The sequence below is a fragment of the Haliaeetus albicilla genome, chromosome 11 (assembly GCF_947461875.1).
Source record: "Haliaeetus albicilla chromosome 11, bHalAlb1.1, whole genome shotgun sequence".
NCBI lineage: Eukaryota > Metazoa > Chordata > Aves > Accipitriformes > Accipitridae > Haliaeetus > Haliaeetus albicilla.
In genome coordinates this window covers 27,240,113-27,261,104 of record NC_091493.1, presented here as the reverse complement: position 1 = coordinate 27,261,104, position 20,992 = coordinate 27,240,113, and the positions used below count along the sequence as shown (strand labels likewise).

Below are 20,992 nucleotides of genomic sequence, written 5' to 3'. Positions count from 1 at the left end.
GAAAAATAACAGTAAAACTTGAAGGGGAATGCTTCTGGACATGTTATTTTATATGTGTAAGTACTTGGAAAAAAAAAAACCCACTATGGATAATACTTGAAATCAGCCAAAATCTGACAAAAGAAGCAAATGGACTTATTTCAAAATAATGTGCTAAAAATCTCATGTTCTTTTGGATCAAAGCATATGTGCTAGATAGTAGCTCTGTATCAAAGCTTTGAAGCTGACATTTTAAATACTTTTTCAAAATGAACCCTGTACCATAAATGCTATCAGATGCTTAATTAAGACTCCACTAGCAAGGAGCATGTTTGCAGTAAATTATGGGGAGGTGTTCTGACATGCTTTATCTGTATAAAGATTTCTATTTTTATGTGAACCTATTTATAGATTATTGATTTCAAAAATAGATTTGTAACTAAAGAAAGATGCATCGTATTTCAGTTGCTCGGAGTCAAGAATTTTGCCTGGCTGGCTGCCTGCTCTCTTAGATGTTTATTCCAGTGGCTTACAAGTGTATGGAGTGATTCAGTCCTTCTTATTTTTCTCTCTCTATTTGGAAGAAGGAATTTGTATTCAGGGATCAGGTCCCATGTCTCTCACCCACGCAGGTAGGCTGATTTTTACACCTTTGAAGCATCGGAACAATTTCATTGAAGTCCATGAGACTTTTTGGATGAGCAAGACTTTTGGGTGGGGAACATCCATCACAGTATCTTTTGTTGTTACTGTTTTATTTCAGAGCAGTAAGCTATTGTCACAGTGCCCGTGGAGTCTGCTAAGCTGTAAGAGTGCCTCTGAGTTCATGTAATACAAAACTTCAGCATAAGATGTTTTTATTTTATGCTGGGTGAACATTAAAAGAAAGATTTTAATAAATAAATCAGGGCAAAGCCTGAAGGTAGCTGTAATATCTTTTATTAGAGCAACCGATAGAGTTTGAAAACTTAGACAAGCTTGTGTGCTCAAGAGCTTGTCTATTTTTTCCAGCCATACCAGTTGGTCTAATAAAAGATATTGCCTCTGTCTACAGACCTTGTCCTGCCTGTGAACTCTGTTCATCACAGCTACAGCAAAATACTGCTGGATCATTAAAATAATTCAGGCCTTTCTTGCTTAATTATGGAAACTCAGATTTTTGTGGTTTCCTCAAGTCTCAGCTTTTTGAATCCCAGCACACACGAAATGATGCTGCCTCGTTTCTCCTGTAGAGGAGGGTTTCATCATATAGGAGCTCAAACTGCTTCACCGATTCCTCATTTTAGAAAGGATGTTATTAAAGATAGCCTGCTAAAATTCTTCTGCCATCTGGATTTTAGGGTATTTTGTAGGATACTACTGATGAACTGTCAGATGTTTGTCATGGATGGCCTTTGGGAGCAGTCCTATCCTAGTACCCGTGTCAGCATCTCTGATGTGGTGTGATGGTGATGGGAAGCAGATGAAGTGGGAAGAAGAGGCTGGCAGAACGGAAAAGTCCCTGGGTTTGGCTGTGGGTGTAAATCTTTGAATCTTGCTATGTGTCTGGCTGGGTTAGCAGAATAGTGCAGCCCTTCTAAATGGCAGGAAGCTTGGATTTGGACTTGTTTCAGCTGGAAGACCTAGACCCAGAGCTGTCTAAAAGTCGTAAGACCAGCCATGCAACAGTTTTTTCAGAGCTATTTAACATGCCTTTTAGAGGCCTTAGATGTATATGTCTTTTGGATCTGAATCTGTAGCTTTAGGTTAGTAGCATTAAAATAGCTCCAGGTAAGACCAAGGTGGTGATGATCTGGACCATCTTGAAATATCCATGGGGTAGATGCTTTTCCACCCTCTGGGGACACAAGCCCTTTCTGTAGTCTGCAGTCGTGGGGTCGTACCAGATGCCTCAGTGTGCTGCCTGTCTCTCGGCTGCTGACCTGCAGTCTGTCCCTCCTGCACAGGCACCGCTCCTCTCCCGAGGACTGCTGCAGCCCTTGCTGCCTGTAAGGGGTGTTGCTGCAGGCAGTGCCCTGCCTTTGAAGTGGAACAGGTTGATGCTTGCGGGCTGTTTAGTTCTGTGCCCTGTGCTGCCTTCCATCTGCCTTTGGGCACGGCTTAAATAGCTGGTAATTACTTGTAAGCCCTTGGTGGCCGGGGCCTGGGCTATTTTGGAAGCTGCTTCTCCCTGCATGCCCTGTTGTGGAAGTTGTGGCTGGCTAGAATGGCCCGTCGCCCTCTCGCTGCGGTGACCTCCTCTCCTGGGTGTGTTGCAGGGAATTCGGGGCGGGGGGGGAGAGCTCTCAGCTCTGGCATGCGGTCCCTTGGGCTGCTTGCCAGAGCCTAAATTTGGTGACCTTTAGGATGTGGCAGAAGATGCATTTGTAAACCTTGGTTATAGTAACTGGGAGACAAGCAGAGAATGCTGGAGGAGGGAGGAATTTTTTTTTTACAGGCAGGCTGTTTGCTGTCTGTTTGGTTTTTTATGAGCAGCAACTAGCAGGTAAATAGACGTAACAAATGCTGTGACAATTGCAACTGTTGCTCTTTAATAAAATTTAAAACTAAAAAAATTATACAGGTTTCCTCCAGGAGAGCGAGCATGCGTGTGACCGCCAAAAGCGCTGTGACTTCTAACGCTGGTTTGGACACTTGCTCTACTCTCTACTTTGCTGAAGAAAATCTAGTTTCCCTTCTGTAAAATGAGGGCAGTCATATTTTAAGGTGTCTAGAAATGGTTGCTGTATCATTACCCATGTAGCTTGTGGGTGGTTTTGTTTCTTTTAAGTAAGAGCAAACAAGCCAAACTTTGAGGTCCAGTAGTTGTGTGGGTTACACAAGACTGTGGTTTCATGTTATACCTAATTTGGTATAACTGTGGGATGTGTCTCCCACCCCATTCTTTGCACCTGCTCTAATGACAGCGCTGTGGCAGGTTAAGCTGGGTTCAGCCTGCCGACCAGCGGAGAACCACCCAATTTTTGTTTCCTTTTGGTTGGTTAGTTTTGATGGGTGAGGACTTGGACCGGTGAGCTGAACTGACTCACTGTGGGGCTGCTTCATCATCCCACCTGGTGCCAGGGATGCAGCAGGACATGCGTCTGGCTGGAGGAGGGGGTGAGCAGGATTGCCCCAGTGTGCTAGTAACAACTGGGAAAGGTACCCCTGCTTCCTCACTGCAGGGCCTTCCTGACGAGAAGGACTGTCCAGTGGTTTGGTTTTGACAACCAGTACTTGTGAAGTGGTGCAGATGTTTGTGAAGATCTGCTGGTGAATATTTGCATTGCTAGTGTTACAGGTTTGCAGTGTGTTCTTGCTTTGTCTGAATGTGGCTGACCTGCAGAGGACAAAAGATCATCTTTCTACTTTCCTTCCAATTATTTCTGCTAATTTAGCATCAGTTTGAAGCTTTGTCTTTGCTTAGAGATCAAATGGCCAGAGACAAGGCTGTTTATTTTTACTGTGTGGTAAAAGTGGCAAGGTCAGTCCCACTGGTGTTTGTAGGGCTTGCCCTGCCTAATGTATCTTGTATATAAAGGGTAGGTTTTGCATCACCTATAGCTAGTGCATATTAGTAACTCTAGGATCAAAAAATACCCCTTTTCAGCAATGAAAGCAAGGTCTCCATTTCTAAATGCATTTTCACCACAATAGATAGGAATGCCTTTGCAGTTCCAGCCATGTGGAAAAGCCTTCCCAGCTCTCTGTTTTAACACCCTATCTCATCAAACATCTCCAAGGAAAGCATCTTACTTGACCTGCAAACTCAGATCATGCCACCGGGTACTTTGCAAGACTTCCTGAGTGGCATTGCATCTCTTCGTACCAGGAAACAGGCAATTTTCTGGTGAAACAAACCATGAACTTAAGCACGCTTTTCTCATCTGCCTCTTTCAGAAATAAATAAGCATTTGAAGATGACAACCTCATGGAGCGACCGACTCCAGAATGCAGCAGATCTCCCTGCAAACATGGATGGGCATGCTCTGAAAAAGTACCGTCGGGAAGCCTATCACCGGTAAGTCATTCATGTAACCCCAAAACTAAAGTGCTGAGACAGAGGGAAATAAACTAAGCATAAACCCCACATTTCTTGTTTTTCACTTGTTGGTGAAACAGAAAGGTCGTTCTCACCTTCCTTGTGGAAGTGTTAGTAGAAGAGAACTTAGAAGATAGCACAGTATTGGCCTGCAGGAATTTACAAACAGTAGAGTTGAAATACATGCACTAGAGCAAGTGAGGGTATGCTTTCTTAGTGCAGTTGAAATATTAATCAAAGTTAGATTTTCAGATAGAAGCTTTCAAGTCAAGACATATTCAGTGGCAAAAGTGTTATAGTAATTATTGCAGTGCACACTGGGAGAGCATAGCCTTAGACACTGGAATGCATAAATACGAATAAGGAGGAAATCAAATGGGATCGGAAATTAAGTGTTCGAGAATTATATCTAGCATGATTAATTGTGTGCACCACAGGAGCATGTAGAAGCACTGGGCAAGATCTCAGCCTCCTTTTCTGTGGTAGGTGTGCCTAAAATCATCTTTGCTGTAAAACAATTACAGTCTAAATAAACAAGATAGAGTATAGAATAAAATAAATGTTATTATGCTCATTTTATAGTTTGGGAATCAAAGTACAGACACTAGATTGTTTTCAGAAGATCACATTCGAGGTTTGGTTGAGCCAAGAATTTAGCCCACAGCTCCCAAGGTTCCAGGCGTAAAGCATAAAAGATGGATGCAGTCTGTATCCTTATCAGATGTCTGGACCGTTACGGAGTTAAAAACAACAGCATCGAGTAATTGTCAGTATTCTGTCTGTGGGAGGCATATCTTCAAAGTTTAGCTTGTTTAATTTGAGAAGTCATGCAGCATGATGATCAGAGTATATTCAGCAGGAGTTGGGGAGACGTATGTGTGATATAGAAACAGAAAAAGAAGTCAAGTTTCCCAACCTCAGGCTTAAATGCCATGTTGCATTTGTGATTCATATATGGTGGTATTTCTGAGGAAGTGTGTTTTGGAAGTGTTAGATATCTTTTGATTCTCCAAATGGAATCTAATTAGAGAAAAACGCCTTAGCATCATATGATAGGCCAGGTTGTGCAAGTTGCAGTGTCTAAGGCTAAGTAATGGATCCTGTGATGCATTTCTGAAGCTTTCCAATTTCCAGTGAATATGTTTGGGCACATGTCTTAAGTGGTGGCATTATTTGAGTCTCTCTGTGTCAGCTGGTTTGTCAGATATGGAAATGTCTAATGAATGTAACTATATATAGCATGTAAAAAGAGAGGGATTTTATACCATTCCCTGGCAAAAAATCTTCACCTTGTTGAACTCATTGACAGGGTTTACCTTTGTGTCATAATTTTACATGACTTTAGTTGTGTTACTCCTGATTTAAACAGATGGAAATGAAGTCAAAGTTAGGCCTATTTTTTTTTCTCTAAATATTTCCTCAACATTTGTTATGGTTAGGTGCTGACAGTCTGCTAAGTGTTGTACAAGATCCAAAGGAAGCAGTACTTGTCCTTAAGAGCTCACACATTCAAGTCCTCATCATGTTTACTCTTACTGAAGTAAGAAATCTTTACTTTCAGAAAGAATTTCCTTATGGAAGATGAGAGTGAACTCATAAAGGAGGGTTCCCCACTAGGAACTGGGATCTGGTAGTCCAAAATTAGTCTGTGGTACAGTTTAAGTACCCCTTTTTAGAATCTAGAAATGTCTTATTCAAAACATACTGAACAGAAATGTTGCTAGCACTTCAGATTTTCATGGAAAGCACAACACTGGAAATACATTAAGGGGAGGCACGTTTTTGTTTTGAAATTACTATCCTCTCTTAAAAAGAGAGAGGGAGGGAGGGAATGGGAGAGAGGGAGGGAACAGGAGAGAATGAGAGAACCTAATGCCAAGACTGTAGTATAAATCTGTGCTATTAATGGCTTTGGTGTACCAGTTTCATGGGAGTTATTTTGATAATCCAGTATTGTAAGAATCTGAAACAACCTCATTCCAGAAGTAGTGTTGTCAGATTTCTATTTCTGGTATTTTTTGTGATCTTAGTGTTAACAGATGTGATGTTACTTAAAAGAAAAGTGCAGACTTAACAGGATAAAGTAGGACTGAATTTATTTCCCTTGTTTTATGTTATATTTTTTAGTATGTTAATAATTGTTCAGATGTAGAATATGCGTGCTGGTCACTGCCATCAGTTCTAGGTTGTAAATTTGTTTCAGTGAGGTCCAAGTATGCTCTGACTCCTGGATATTGATGAAGCACTGTCAGTTTTATGAAAAAGAGAGATATAAAGGACAAGGCATTCGTTGTCAAGATTCTTTTCTTTCTATTCCTTCCTTTTTCTTTCTCTTTTTCTTTTTCAGTCTTTGTCTCTCTTACTCTAGCAGCTAAAGAAAAAAAACCTTGAAAACATGAATCTAAAGTGACTTAGAAACAAAAACAATAAAAAAGAACATTGAATTTAAAACTATTAATTTTCTTACCTTAAAGCTGGTCCCAGTGATCTTATGGGCCTAATCTGGAAGGCTGGAGGAGCTTGGCAGCAGGGTCACATTTACAGATGGGCCTAATTGGGGCTAGCTTTTGGTACAAATATTGGAAGCCCAATTGGGCTTGAAGTCATTTGTTGGGATTTTCTAAATGCTGCTAGTAATGCTTGGTTTTCTGAAGTGTGAAATTTTAAAAACTCGTTTCACTGTTTGTTTATTTCATGCTTACTTAAGTATCAGTGGAGATACCTGGACCAATTGATTCAGCTTTCTGGTTCTCATGAACTACGCCAAATTTGATATGCTTGAATTGTAAATGTTGAAGCAGCATAAAATAAGGGGAAAAGTTTCCAATCCAAGCAAAATAATTTACCTTAAAAAATAAAAATAATGTTCTCATGGGCACAAAACTCTAAAAAAACTTTCTGAAAAAATTAGCTCTGAACACGTAACTCTGATAGTCATATTTTACTGTGGTCCTTCATACTAGGAATGTGTTTTTTTCAGGTGTTGCACTTCTTATTGTATCATACTTGATGGATGGATGTTCAACATAGAATATTGTTGGCAGAAATCCCAGTTGAGACTGGTTTAACTGGTGTAATGCATACTGACTCATTATGATGACTACATCATAATCATGTCTGAGTGCCATAGGCAAGAATGTTCAAAATCAAATATTTATAGCTGTTTTCCTCTCGTAGCAGTTCTCCTCCCAAAAGTTTTGTTTGGTATTTGCATCAGTTTGTATACCTGCTTAAGAAATAACAGTATTGCGGTTATTGATGGAGTAAGCAAAGCTTGCATATATGAACATGTATGCTATGCTGTAGAGTTCAAGGGTCGTAAAAGCACCATCAAGAATCAGAAAAATCTGTAGGGGAGGAGAAGTGGTGGGGTTTTATCTTCAGGTCATTTCTAACAACTTTAACAAAGACTTTCAGTTAGCTAGTGTTACTATCAGCCACAAACCTCGTTATACAACATTGTTGGCGCCTGTTGGAGGTGAGGTCTAAAGATGAATTAATATACAAGCTAGATGTTATTCATTCTCTAGCAGAGGTCACTGGTAAGAGGATACTGCATTACTGTGCTATTGGCAACATACATTTTAATTCGGAAATAAAATGGATGTGTAGCTGTTGGGTGGCTTTTCCTTAGTGTGTGTGGTTGTGAGGCCACCTCCCTCGCGCACTGCTTGTTGACTTTTCCGGGTAGAGGATAATCACTAGATCATTTGTTCTGGAGGAGTACTGTCATTTAACGTGATTGTAATTAGGCAAGAACTAGGTTGACTCTGAGCCACCAAATTGCCCTGGTGTCTATTTTTTAACTTGGAGTGAGCACTTCTAGGCACCCTCTGGATTATCTCACATAGCTCTTTAGGGTTTAAATAGCAACCACATCTAGTTAAAGCAAATAATGGAAAAAGTTGGTGTTCCATCCACTCTTGTTACTGACAGTTACCAAGATCCGGGAAACAGGTATTTGCATTTACTTTTATTTTGTGGTTTTGGCGTAACAGGGCGGTAAGGCTGAGATGGCCTTTTTGTTAAACATACAGACTTTTGGATGCTTTTACCATTTTGCATCAGAGTAATTTGAGACTTCTCATCCTGAACATGGGGTTTCTGGTTTTGTTTTAGTTTTGTTTTCTTGCTCTGTTGTTTACTGGCTAGCGCAGGGGATGTAGCATTGTAATTGCTAATCCTAATTCTCCTACCAATCGGTCATGGAGTATTGAATAGGTTGCTTCGTAGTTGTGTGCTACAGTTTGCTTTCAAAGCATCTTATGGTGGTAATATGAGTTAAGTGATTTAAGCTGTTAATATACGCTGAGATCCTGGGTAAAAAAAATGGTGTATACTTTAATAATGACAAAACAAAAGGATACCAATTGGTTGTTTTGATTTCTAGGGTTAAAGATGTATTTTAGTTTGTTCAAATTTCTAAACTCTGGGCTATTCTCTGCTAATCTTGTTTCTTCGCTTCATTGGTACTGGATCATCAGTGATTGCGCACAGGTGGAAATGTTATATAAACTAGGCTATGAGGCTTGAAACTGTTTATCTATTTGGGTAGCTATATATAAAGTCTCTTTAAAATGATCAGTTCATTGAGATGGCAAATGAGAAAAAAATCTTTACCAGTCTGAAAATGCTCTTTTCATCAGACACATTCGGATAGGCGATGTATGGTATTTTCATGTAACTGTAAATGAGGCAGCTCTGTAGGCACTGCTGGCTATGATCTGTCCTCATATGTCTTTGTGCAGCCTCCCTGGACTCATGCGGTGGCATGTGTGTAGCAGAGGGCAGCATGTGGCTCTCTATTTATTTTGCTTTAGTGCTTCGGACACTGAAGAGAGAAGGGAGAGGGAGTGTTAAGGTGACAGAATGGGCAAGCTTATGAGAAAGCAGAACACTTGCCAAATTAATAATAAAGAAATTACATAGAAAATGTCCCATGATCCCTAGCTTTAATAGTTTCACAGAGCAGACGGGTGTTATTTTGGGATGGAATCCATATGTGAGCTTCTTGGCACTTTGCTGTTGCCTGGGAAGAAAACCCAAACAATGGAAACAGAAGTGGCCAAGGCTATCTCTTTCCATCTGATTCTTGCTGAATTTCAGAGGGAAGTGCTCATAGTCATGTTTCTGGATACAGCCTCATCAGACTTTTAAGTTCCAGTCGTAACCTGATTTTCCAGTTTTATGTCACTATAATTGCGCAAGGATGGTTAGTCTTGTGAAATTGCAGGGCACTATGTTGGAAATGTTACTAGAAGTGGCCAGGAAATTTTGATGCCCTTCTTCTGTCTCCCCTATCTGATACTGTTTCATCTGCCTAAAGTTATCTAGAGCCCAAACACTATCTCTAAATACAATTACAAACATACTGACCTGTCAGAATATTCCTTTTTGGTTGAAGAAGGACTAAAATGGAACTCTGAAAATCAAACATTGTAAAAAAAAAAAAAAATACCAAAATGGTATGTTAAATAATGATACATAGAATGGTCATTACCTGCCCGAAGAGGCAAGACTCAGCAAAAGAATGATTACATTGGTTTTAGTAGTTTAAAGCAGTTTTTTTCTTACCCTTCTAAGACAGGTACCAAAGCATCCAGCACCCAAGGACAAGACTTTTTGATGAACTTTAGTATCTTCTTAAGGTTGCTCACATGATTTGTGCCAGCTAAGTAAGGTTGGTGAGGGATTCATCAGAGTTCACTGCTGTTGGTGGAAGTAACCTGTAACCAGAACTATTGTGTCATGTAGTGAGACATCTCCCCCAACCACACAACATCTGGGGACTAGCTAGTAGTACTGAGAATATCCAGTTGTCATAAGAGTAGTGGGATTTTTTTTCATTATTAGCTTTTTTGAAGAGGCCGTGGGGAACTTGGACATGGGAGACTATTAAAAGCTAATCCATTTAGTTCCCTCTTATTTCTTTTTAACTCTTCTAGCTTATTAAAACATGGAAGTTGTCCATAAAGTGAAGATTAACCGAAGTGCCTAAACTTTGAGGAAGCAGGAATCCAAGCCTTCTAGCTAGTTAGTCCCTGTTTCATGGCTGGCTCAAGCCCAACTGTCGACCACAGCCTTTTTTAAACACACGGGTAGGTCATGCTTAGCCAGCTCCCACTGTATTTGTTGTTCCACTCAGCACTGTTGCAAGTTCCTTTGTATTTATTTAATTTCCAGTGAAACATACTCTCCTGACAAAGAATGCTTCTTGCTGGAAGGTATTTCTAGACACATTTGGAAAATCAGTATAAAAGTGCTCTGTTCCAGAAACTCGCCTCACATTGTTCATTTTCATTTTCTTGATATGAGGAGCTGCGAGCCATGTGCCGAGTTCCTCCTTGTTTATTTTGTTGGTCATATTACAAGAATATTATACATGCAGATTTCAGTCAGGGCACAGAATGCTTTTGAGATTTTGCACAAATAAAATAAAAACTTTTCTCCCTCTCTACATACGCTCCTCTCCTGTGTTACTCGAGAAGAGTTGGGATTTAGGTTCTTGCCTTGGAATGGACTGACAAGAACAGTAACAAAACTGAGATCAGTTCTCTTGTAAAAATATAAAGGACTGTGGATTGCAGTGCTGAGGACATCAGGGCTCTGTGGCTCCCTTTATGCATGCTCAGCAGTTCCTTCTTCCTTGCAATTCAACACATTTTTCTCTTATCCAGCACAATTTGTAGAGCTCAAAAAGAAAATAAATACTGTCATCATTGAGAGCCTTCTGCTGTGGCCAAGCTGCAGGGTTTAAGCTTTGAGGAAGGACTCATTAGGGAGGAAGTGTGCTTCATGGTTTCCCTTAAACAGCTCCTCAAGTCAATTTTTCTAAAGGTGTGGATCTGTGCCAGGCTAAGCCATCCCAAGTCCAGGCTGCTGCCTCCCCCCTCCCAGCTGTGCCATGCGCTGGCTCAGGGAGCCGATGGGGCTGGATATGGTCCCTCAACCGGCTTCCCCACAAGCACCAACACCTTGGGCTGCTCCAGCCACACTGCACAGGGAGTGCAAAACTGTGGGAGATTCACAGGGATATTCCTCAAAGCAGAAATATAAAGCTTGGGGTTTTCGTCAGGAAGGAAAGATGAAGGCAAGAGAAAGGCAATGTCCTGTTTAAGGAGGTGCGCTGGTTGCAGACAGGTGTGGAGCTGGGGAGGTGGGTTTAGGCAATACCCACCTCTGCCTCTCAGCACAAGGAATGGAGAGGGTGTTCTCATGCTATGCCTACAGTTTGATTTGTCTTACTGCCCAGTGCTGTTAAATTTTTAGATGAGCTTAATTTTTAACTCCAGTGCTGCTAGTTATTTTCTGAATGGAAAAAAAAACAGAAACAAGAGGAGGGAAAGTATGCTTTCTTCTGATTACGGCAAGTAGAAAAATTATTCTAGATTAAAACTTCCTTGCCTAAAAATGTTAGGTGATTTTAGTTTTCCTCTTATTCTGACTTTACCTCAACTGTTTGTAATCTGGAAGCTTCTTTGATTTTTGTTTATCTAGATAAGCTGTAAAAAACTTGTAATCTCATCCTTTCCTTTAGAGACCAGAGGATCTTTTCTCTCAGGTGGTTAGGGGTCTTGGGGTCTTAGTGTTGGGTTTGCTTTATAGTCATTAAAAACAACTCTTGTCATTTCTCTATACTATGTCTTCTGTGGGGACGTTACATTTTCATAGCCAACAGACACATTTGAGTGGTATTCTTGAAATCAGGCTAAGCGTACCTTTGATTAGGATCTAAGCACAGCTTTGAAATGGGCTAAGTCTGCAGCTTCTGAGAAGCACCTGGCTCTTGCCAGAAACTATCATGGTGATTTAATCTCAACTTTTATCTTTAGTTTCTAGGATACTGCAGATATTTACTGCTCTGAGTAAATCCCCTGAATTAAGGTGGTCAGCTTCTGGGAGTAAATATTTGGAAGTCTCTACTTAGCCCCTTGTGTCTCTGGGGGCACCGTGCATGGGAGACATCTTCGTTTATCAGGATTTAAATTTGAGGTCCTGAGTGCCTACAAAATAACCCCAGTATCTGGCTGGGCCTTCACAAGAGAAGTGAAATTGGTTCCATTTTTTTTTGCCACTGTTTAGTCTGCCATTTAATCTGCCAAGGCATATCCAAGTTTAAATTGATTAAAGTGTTCTCATTTCCTGTCCTGAACATGTTGTGTAATAGCCTTCTTTGGCTTTTTAAAATATTTGTTCTGTTTCACTCCAGCACTGGTGGGTGAAGTAATTACCATGTCAAATCAGTCAGTAGGATGCCTTGAAATCTGCTAGGTCCTATGCCCTGTTGGGGCAGGACTAGACTCTGCCACATATGGTTTCTGGGTCATAGGCAATATTTATGAGTTGATGGAGAATGAGAGATCTTCACCAGCTGTTACTAAGAGGGGGCTGGTATAGTAATTTTCATGTTTTAGTCATAAGACTTACTTTGGAACAAAAATATGCTAATAGATGTTGTTCATTTCATTGCCTTTAGTAAACTTTTCCAGATCTTCCGTATTAATGTGTGGTGGTTTTTTTTTTTTAGTCGGGGGGCTCAGTTTGTAAATACTCCGAAAGCAAGCGATGAAAAAATATCAGAAGCTTAGAGATCTTTCCATGGTTTTTGGTCAGTTTGGTGTCGTCATCATCTAAACATAGGCAGGCTGGACTGGGAGAGATCTCTTGGGTCACAGCTCCCTTGTTTTCGCCTTTCACAGGCACTGTCGTATTACCCTTTTTACAAGCGCATTCAGCTCCGTCTTAGTGCTTGTTTTTTGTCCTCATTTGGGAAACTGTTCCCAAATGTTGTAATTCTGAAATGCTCTTCGGAGCTTCTTCAAATTTCCTTTCTTATTCCTGTCCTGTTCATAAGGACGGAAAACTATGCTCTGGGGGCTAAGCCTAAAGGCAAGAACAAAATTGGACTCTGCAGGTTGGACAAAAAATGTTGGCAGTGTCTCCCACAGGTATGTTATTCCTTCTTGAAGCTCTCCACTTTCAGAAACAAACTGCACAAACATGAGATCAGAAATCATGTGCTTGAATTAGCTAATAAATAATGCTTCCTGGCATCTGCAGCAACAGAACGTAATCATCTTCATTATACAAAGTATAAGACTTTGTTTAGTACCAAATAGCATTTCACATTGGCCTCTTGTAAATCAGAGCTATCTCGATGTTAAAAGACAAACATGGATTCAAACTGCAGATTCCGGTAATTTGCTCCACCTACTCAAAAGCCAGCTATTTCAGGAGTGAATTGTAGTGATTTACGATCCCATCTCATATTTCCAAAAGGCATTTCTTTACCAGTTTCCAGTTTTTTTCCCATCACTTTGTCTTGTTTAGGTAATACATAAATCTATCAGAAAAAAGCGTCGTCTATAACCTCTGAGGCCCCTTAGTGACAAGCCCCATTGTCAAAGGCAGGCACTTTGCCAGGAAACTGTGACTCCCAGAGAGAGTGTGCAAGGTTAGGAGGAAAGTATACTATTGCCAGAGAAACTGTATTCCAAGTGGATTTGTGTGGAACAACAACGATATCCAGTGACTGGTTAAATTAGCCACAGATGTGTTTTCTAGAACACTGTCCAAGAAGATATACAGTACTTTAAGGCTTGGTTCAGACATAATGATCTTCTGAAGTCAAATCAGATCCAAGCAAAATTGCATCGGTACTAGGGAAGCTTTAAAGGAATTGTGTAATATGATTCAGACAAGTAGATGAATCAGACTGCTGCGAACTAAACAAGGAGCACATCGGTGAGAGATGAGGTAAGACGACTTGCATAGAAGTGTGATAGTTTGATGTTAGCGGTTTGCTGTTAAAATTCGAGCTGTGGTGGATTGACATGGGCAGTTAAACGGGCACGTTATGTGGGCCACCTGCCCAGAACGTGCGTGCGGAGGAGAATCTCCCAGTGGTTTCTTTCAGCTTTTCAGAACATACGAGTGCTTGGTTTTGCACTTGCCGTCTCCATTGCAGTATCTCTGTCCCTGCGCCACTCCGCCTACATGGCAGCGCTGCCGATTTCAGTTTCTAAGAGGATAATTACTCTGCTGAGGGCAATGCACTTACTAAATATTTGGAGAATGTCACATACTGAAATCAGAGTACAGGTGAAGGGTCCGGGACTTTTCTCATACTGGAGAACTTTGTCTCGGCATCACAGCTTGAGCAGTACGTGGGATTTCTGTCCGAGATGGGTATTGAGAAGCTCAGCTTCCATCCTGCAGCTGAGTTCTGACTCTTGTTCTTAAAGTTCAGATAAGACAGACAGTGGAGAGAAGTCCTGCTGAATTACAGATCTGCTATATGGTTCAAAGTTCTGGGGGAACATAAGCAGCTTAGTTACTGTAGTAGTTAGAACAGGAAGCAAGAAAAGCTTTTGTTGTATTCTCTGACCTATTTCTTTACCATGTTATTTACTTGAACTAAATTGAATAGGGTGTATTAAAATGTTGTCGTCAAAAAGGACCTGGAAGTATTCAGCTTAGATTCTCATTGCAATAAGCATTAATAGTAAAAGTGGAATTTAAAAAATAGCAGTTTTGTCAAGGAGTTGCAGGGGAGTTATAAATAGAAAGACAAATTTTCACAATAGAAACAGCATATTCTTGTGGATGAAAATTTATCTCAATCGCTGTTTTTCAGAGCTTTATTAAATGTTTTTAACGCTATTGGTGTAAATGTGGAAATGGATCTGGTTAGGTTTGCTTCGAATTTCCAGATATAGTTCCAAAGAGGGATCAAGTGCTGTGAGTGTATTCACAGAAATGTTACTTTCTTCTTCTTTCCTTGTTACGTCTTTGTAATAATTTGTTTTAATGAAGCAAATTGTATTGCTTCCCATCCTCTGCTTCCAGTTTCCTCTCACTTGAGCTCTGAATTCTGCTTCAGGAGATTTTGCACTTCTATTCTTAGGAATTTTTGCAGGTCACATGCAAAGCCATGTGTGTGTGTGCATGCATGCGTGTATGTCTTTAGACAGCATACCAATAATTAGAATAACCTTGCAAAGTCATGGCTTTGCTTCAGGAGAACTCATGGCAAAAAATGAAACATGCCTCCGTTTTCAGGTATATTTTCTCATTTTGACCTAAGAGAGCCAGACATCCTGAAAGCTGGCAGAATGTGTTTTTCCTAAAACATGATTATTTTGTAAATGCTCATACCTATGGCTTTATTTCTTGTCTCTTTACAGGGTCTTTGTAAACAGAAGTTTAGCCATGGAAAAGATAAAGTGTTTTGGTTTTGATATGGATTATACACTTGCTGGTGAGTATCTTAATTTTTTTTGTCATTGACTTAGTTTGGAATATTGCCTCTTGTTGAGCAAAAACCAGTTACTGGTAGGGCTACTCCAGTTAGCAGGTGCTTCTTCTATTAGCAAATATATTGTTCAGTGTTCATTGCACTTCCATTTTAGGTGTTTCCCTTAAATTTGTTATCTGCAAGCTGTATTTGGTCACAAGCCATGTTGCTGTAGAACAGTTTCAAGTGATTATGGGTGTCAAGGAAACCAAAGCTTAATAAGTCTAATTGCTTCCTTAGATTCCACTATATTTTGATACTGCCCCAGGAGCAAGCTTGGCTTTGAATAATGAGTTGATTTCTTTTATCCTTGGTGCATATCGCGGGTTACACCTTTAGCCGGCAGGTTCTCCAGTGTCCTGCGAGGGTCTTTTTTGAATAGGTTTTCTTCTTACTCCTCAGTTGGCCACATCAGTGACTCATTTTGAGAAGAGGCAAGGCAGGGGGAGTGTCTTGTGTCATCTGAACAAGTTCATTTAGAAAGCTTTGCCCATTCTTTGTGGCAGATAGGCTTTGGGAGGTTGCATAAGACCTTTTAGTTTCATAAAATTTTTTGCATGACTTCTTCATCTTTCAAATACTCAACAGGCAAGTTCTCTGAGACTTGGTGAAGGGAGGGTAAAGTTACCGGTTTCTGCACAATCAGACTTGCATGATGTTATGTATTTTAAGGAAGGAAGATAAAAAAAAAGCCCACTTCCACTTTCCTAGGCTATAATATCCCACAGGCTGTAACTGAGGATGTCACGTATAACCCTGCCTTCTTTCTCACTACCACTTCCAAGGTTGTGGATAAAAATTCCTATCACCCTTGATATTTCAATTTAGAATCGTTGTGAATATAAACTGAGAAAATGTGAGGTAGAGTGTCAGGGTCACCTAATGCAGTATGTCAGCTATGGTCATCTAGTTCCTGTGTCTGCTGAGAAGGCATGAGGGATGAGTAATGTGGCTAGAGACAGTGTGAGGGTCACAGGAGCTGGGGTCAGTGGCTAAGCAAAGGGCAGGAAGGCTTCCATGTGCTCATGGTTCAACACAGTGCTGTTCAAGGAGCAGTTTTGGAGACTGTGGCAGGTAATTGCAGTTTATATTTAGATCACTTGCTTTTGTTCTTTTAAGCAGTGATCCATGAGGCAGCAGTTATATATAAAAGGTTTGGTTGTTCAACACCTTATTTATACCTCTGTTTAAAGTTCCTGCCACTTTTTAAGTCATTAAGTGTGTTGTCGTTAATCTGTGCTGGATCTGACTGCAGGCGTGTGCTTTTGGTGTTTATGTTTCCCGGCTGTGACAGCCTTGTGGCAGTGCCTTTAAGGAGTGCAAAACAGTTGTTCAAGAACAAATGCTTAAAAAAAAAAAGAGTTGTGGGTTTCACTTCCGTAACAGAAAAACAGCTTCTGCGCCTTTTGCAAACTGGCGGCATTTCCCAATGACTCAGGTGATCCCAGCGGGGCTGGCGTGGAGCAGGAAGCATGTTGCTAACTTTCATCATGACAGAAGGAGAGCTTCAGCACTATCCTCACTTCTCCGACTGTTCATTTTACTCAAGTGTTGCTTGTTCCTGTAAACACAGAGCAAATGTGTTGTCATCCACAAAATGATGCTTGGTTTAATGAAAGGAAAAAATGTGAATGTTTCAAGCATCCTAGAACAGTATGCAGGGACATGGAAACCTGGGGCTTCCAAGACTGGAAGATCACAGTGCTACAGTTAAGCAGGCAAAGTCGGTGCATTCAGGGGACTTGAGTGACAGGGTATGGTGCAGAAAAAGAAATGGGATGTGGTCTGAGCAGAAAACTGGAAATCTGGACTGCTCTGGGGTAAGCTGCTGTTCTATGACTTCTTCCATGGTACAACAGAGATAATAGTTGCAGATCATTTTACAGGGAGTTGTGAGAATGTAATTAGGTTGGAAAGCCTTTGCAGATGAAAAGCATTATGCCTGGTAAGTACTGTTTCCCTTTTTTTCACTAAACTGGGAAACTAACATACAAAATTACCTGTTTGTCGTCTTATGTTTCAGTCATCCTTTCTTCTCTGTGTGGGCTTTTGTTATCTGACCATTATTTGCTATATATAACTGTCACACAGAAGAAAAATTACTTATTCATTGCAGGGGCTTTGAAGAGTGTAGTGTTAAAATATGATTATGATTATTATTAATTAATTGGAAATTACAACGAAGAAGTGGGGTGAGTGAAGTATGGTGAGTGAAGTATGGTATTAGTATGTGGTAGTGCATTCATTAGACCCTGTCGTGTTTTCTGTCTGGGCACGTTATCCCTTAAACACTCCTTCACATGGACGTACTACTGTCTAGATTAAAAAAGAAAAAACAACGTAAAAAGCTAGTTTATCTGTAATTTAACATCTGGAAATGGTATCTGCATACCAGATGGTGCATGCTGAGCAGAAGCCTTTTGGAGACCATTCAAGACATGTAAATAGACCAAGGAAGAAGAATGGAAGCATCTCCAGTGTCATCAGCTCCTCTTCTAGTTTTCTGCATTTGTACTTTCAGATATTGCTAAGTCACTTTTCTGTAAAGTTGTTTAAAAATATCCCAATCACAATGTTCATATTCAATGATTGAAGGCAGTCAGAGCCATTGACCCCGCCAAAAACTATATGCGACATCCTTTCCCCATTCTCTGTCATGCACTGTCATGCATCAGAAATAAACTGATGACATTCATCCCATAGATGAGAGTCATACACTTTGACATGTCAGAAGAAGAATGATTATTTTGCAACACCTTGAATTACCCATCTTGTGAAGAGGAGGCTGTGATGTCAGTAAAAGAAAACACATTTTCACTCTTCTTTCTTCTTCCCAAATCAGTGGCCACTGGCAGCACCAAAAGTCCTGCTTAGGAGGTGGTTCAATACCAGAGAAGTCAGAATCACTTGACTTATTTTGAACTTTAGAAGCTTGAGACAGTTTTGTTCTTGTACTTTATGAGTTTAAAGACACAAACCTGCTTACAATAACACTGTTTTCTGTCTAGAATAATCTAATTTTGGTAGGGACATGGCATTTCCATTTTAAAGTATATTGTAACAGCTACTGCACACATGCTGCAGTGATCATGTGTTCTACTACTAGCATGACTGAGAATGTCAGGTTGCCAACTGACAGCAATTTTGGTATCATCATGTTACATTGCACATAAAATACGATTTCATGCATTGTTTTATAGGGTAGTATTTCTTAGCCTTATTAAAGGACCAGTTAACTCAAAATTGAAAAAAATCAAGGCTGTCTAATACAGCATTGCCACATGATCTTGTTTGCTTTCAAGTCAAAACTAGGTTAAACTTTGAATTCTTGTTAATAACATATATGTTCTCTCATTGTGTTTGTCTCTTTCCTTGCATAGGCTTGAGAAATACTGTTAATGGGTGGGTTGGGCAAACAAAGTCTTTTTGTCTTGAAGAAAAGACCCTGAAGGTTTTAGCCTTCTCTTCTGAGAAATTATGGACATTAAATTGCTGAATCTGTAGCCACTGTGATTACAGCTAGAATTAATTTGACTGCTGGGAGCTCAAAATAAAATGAAAGCAAATTGAAATAACTCTCACAGGTTTCAGATTCCTTGTTTTCCCATCAAGGATTGCTGTTGCATCCTCATGGGGTGAATAAGATGTCCTACATGTATGGAAACTCCCAAGTCTCCCTAGGTTCATGTGCTGGATACCCTAATACTAGAGGCTCAGAAGTCTGTGTTGTATGTGTGGCTGATTGACCCCTTCCTATTCAGTCTGTTTGGTTTGCTTGTGTTAGTGAATCACATTTAGTACATAAAAGAATGTTTCTTTTAAGCTAGGTGTTACTGGGAGGAAGGTCGAAGGAGCAGGAGGAACAGCCAGGTTTGACTGTGGTTTGTGTGCATAGTTAAATAGCTGCTGCTTGAAATCTGGGAGGGCTTGACACAAGCAAGAGTCATCAGCTATTTCAGCCCTTGCTGTTAACGGAGGTTAAGACAAGTTTCTGTGATGTTACGCAGCTGTCACCCCAGCGGCCCTTCGCTCTCTGCCGCTGACCTTGCTGCCTGCCAGCCAAGGAGCAAGGCCCGTGCCGATTCCCCAGGGTTCCCCTGCTCCTTGGAAAGCAACGGCGTTACACCAGGATCTGCAAATACCCGTGAAGGGCTGTGTTTGCTGTCAGGGCAGAACTGAGAATTTTTGAAAAATTCCTGTTTAAGTCCTTGAGATAGAGAGATTTGAGCGTCCTTTTGTAGCGCATTTTTGTTTGCTAAATTGTAGTTTCTTTTATTATCTGAATGATTCATCCCTGCTTATTCATCCTGACCGGCTAGAAGACCAGTAGTCAGTAACAATTCTCGTCTGCCTTCCTGTTTTACTAGTACTGTCAAAACGGGCCATGCTTTGGCAAAGGAAAATGTTGCATGTAATCCAAAAGATTCACAGGCTTCTCTGTTTTGTGTTTACTGCAAACTGCAGGAAGAAAGATAAAGGTATGTCAGTAGAGAGCCTTCACTGCAACACTCACCTGAGACTAGGAGTTGGTGAGGCCTGTTGGAAATCCAGCAGAGAGAGGTTGGTTTCACACAGCATTTTATTTGGCTGCTTCCTTCTCAGTGTGAGCTACGCTTGTAATGAGTAGGTCTGGATCCAAGTAGTGCAGGAGGCCTTGGCATTACTACGTCTTAAATGGGACAGGTTGCACAATGAGGTGATGAATAGATGTCCCTTGACAGGAGCAGGGCTAAAGCAGTGGGGTTCTCAAACTGGCTGTAATTTTACACCGGGCCATTGGCAGATGGAGAGGGAATTAGTAAGAATTACGAACTCAATTGTGCTTGAAAAGATTCCTCTGTGACTACCCTCCTTCTCCAAAAGTTATGGCCTCGTTGAAAGTTTTAGCTTCTATCTCAGGTAGGTAAGTTGTAGTATCAGTACTAGGCAGGATGCTTTAATTTCAAATGCTTTTCCTGTACTTAAATCACTGCTGCTACCATGTTTTTCCAGAAATCAATAATAAAATTATCACTGGCTGCTGAAAACTGTTTCAATAAAAAAGAAAGGGAAATGAGCCTTGAAAAATACTGGTTTTATTGTGTGTAAATATGATTAATACAATGTAATCTGATTGGAATATAGCTTATGTCTTGGAAACATTGCCAACTTAAAGCCAAGATTTGGTGCACTGCAAAGATTTTATTGCAAAATTAATTGCTTATGCTTTCAGCTGTAGCATTTTCCTTCTCATCATGTGGGAAAAGACATGGGAAAGACTAACGCTGTCCGAAACTTACTCCAAAATGCAACATGTGTAAACAGATTTTGCCCCTTTCTCAAGTAAGCGTTTGTGTCCAAGCCATCCTTGCAGTTTGGAGGACAGGGAAATTTTTCACACCCGCATCTTATTTTTGAAATGTTTTTCTTTACCTGTTGACTCTGGAAAAGATACACTCAACCAGAAGGTAGGATTGGCATGTTGCTGCATGTGATCTGGGAGAAAAGATGGCAGCTGAATTGAGAACTGGTTCTTCAATCGATCTAGTATTTTTACTGTAGCTGAGTTGTATCAGTTTTCTGTGTTTCAGTTTCCACAACTGAGAAATGGGACTAATGAATTTGTGCCTTGTATAAAAAATTTCTGGATTACACATATGAAAAACAAAGTATAATCGTGGGAGTTTTATACGTGAAAGATTGAACTGAATAATTAA

At 40.4% G+C, this 20,992-nt stretch overlaps 1 protein-coding gene across 6 annotated transcripts in view; it reads left to right on the top strand.

Annotated features, from left to right (window-relative positions):
* NT5C2 (5'-nucleotidase, cytosolic II) overlaps positions 1-20,992 on the top strand; it is a 63,846-nt gene that overhangs the window by 17,166 nt on the left and 25,688 nt on the right. The window contains exons 2-3 of one of the 6 annotated variants that reach the window (XM_069796889.1): positions 3,859-3,979; positions 15,187-15,260. In XM_069796889.1, coding sequence (XP_069652990.1) covers positions 3,879-3,979; positions 15,187-15,260 — 175 coding nt within the window. In that variant the 5' untranslated portion in view covers positions 3,859-3,878. Of the gene's footprint in view, positions 1-3,858; positions 3,980-7,880; positions 7,958-13,609; positions 13,757-15,186; positions 15,261-20,992 lie in introns of those variants that run through there. The other 5 variants (XM_069796890.1, XM_069796892.1, XM_069796891.1 and 2 more) reach the window with 5 other exon arrangements.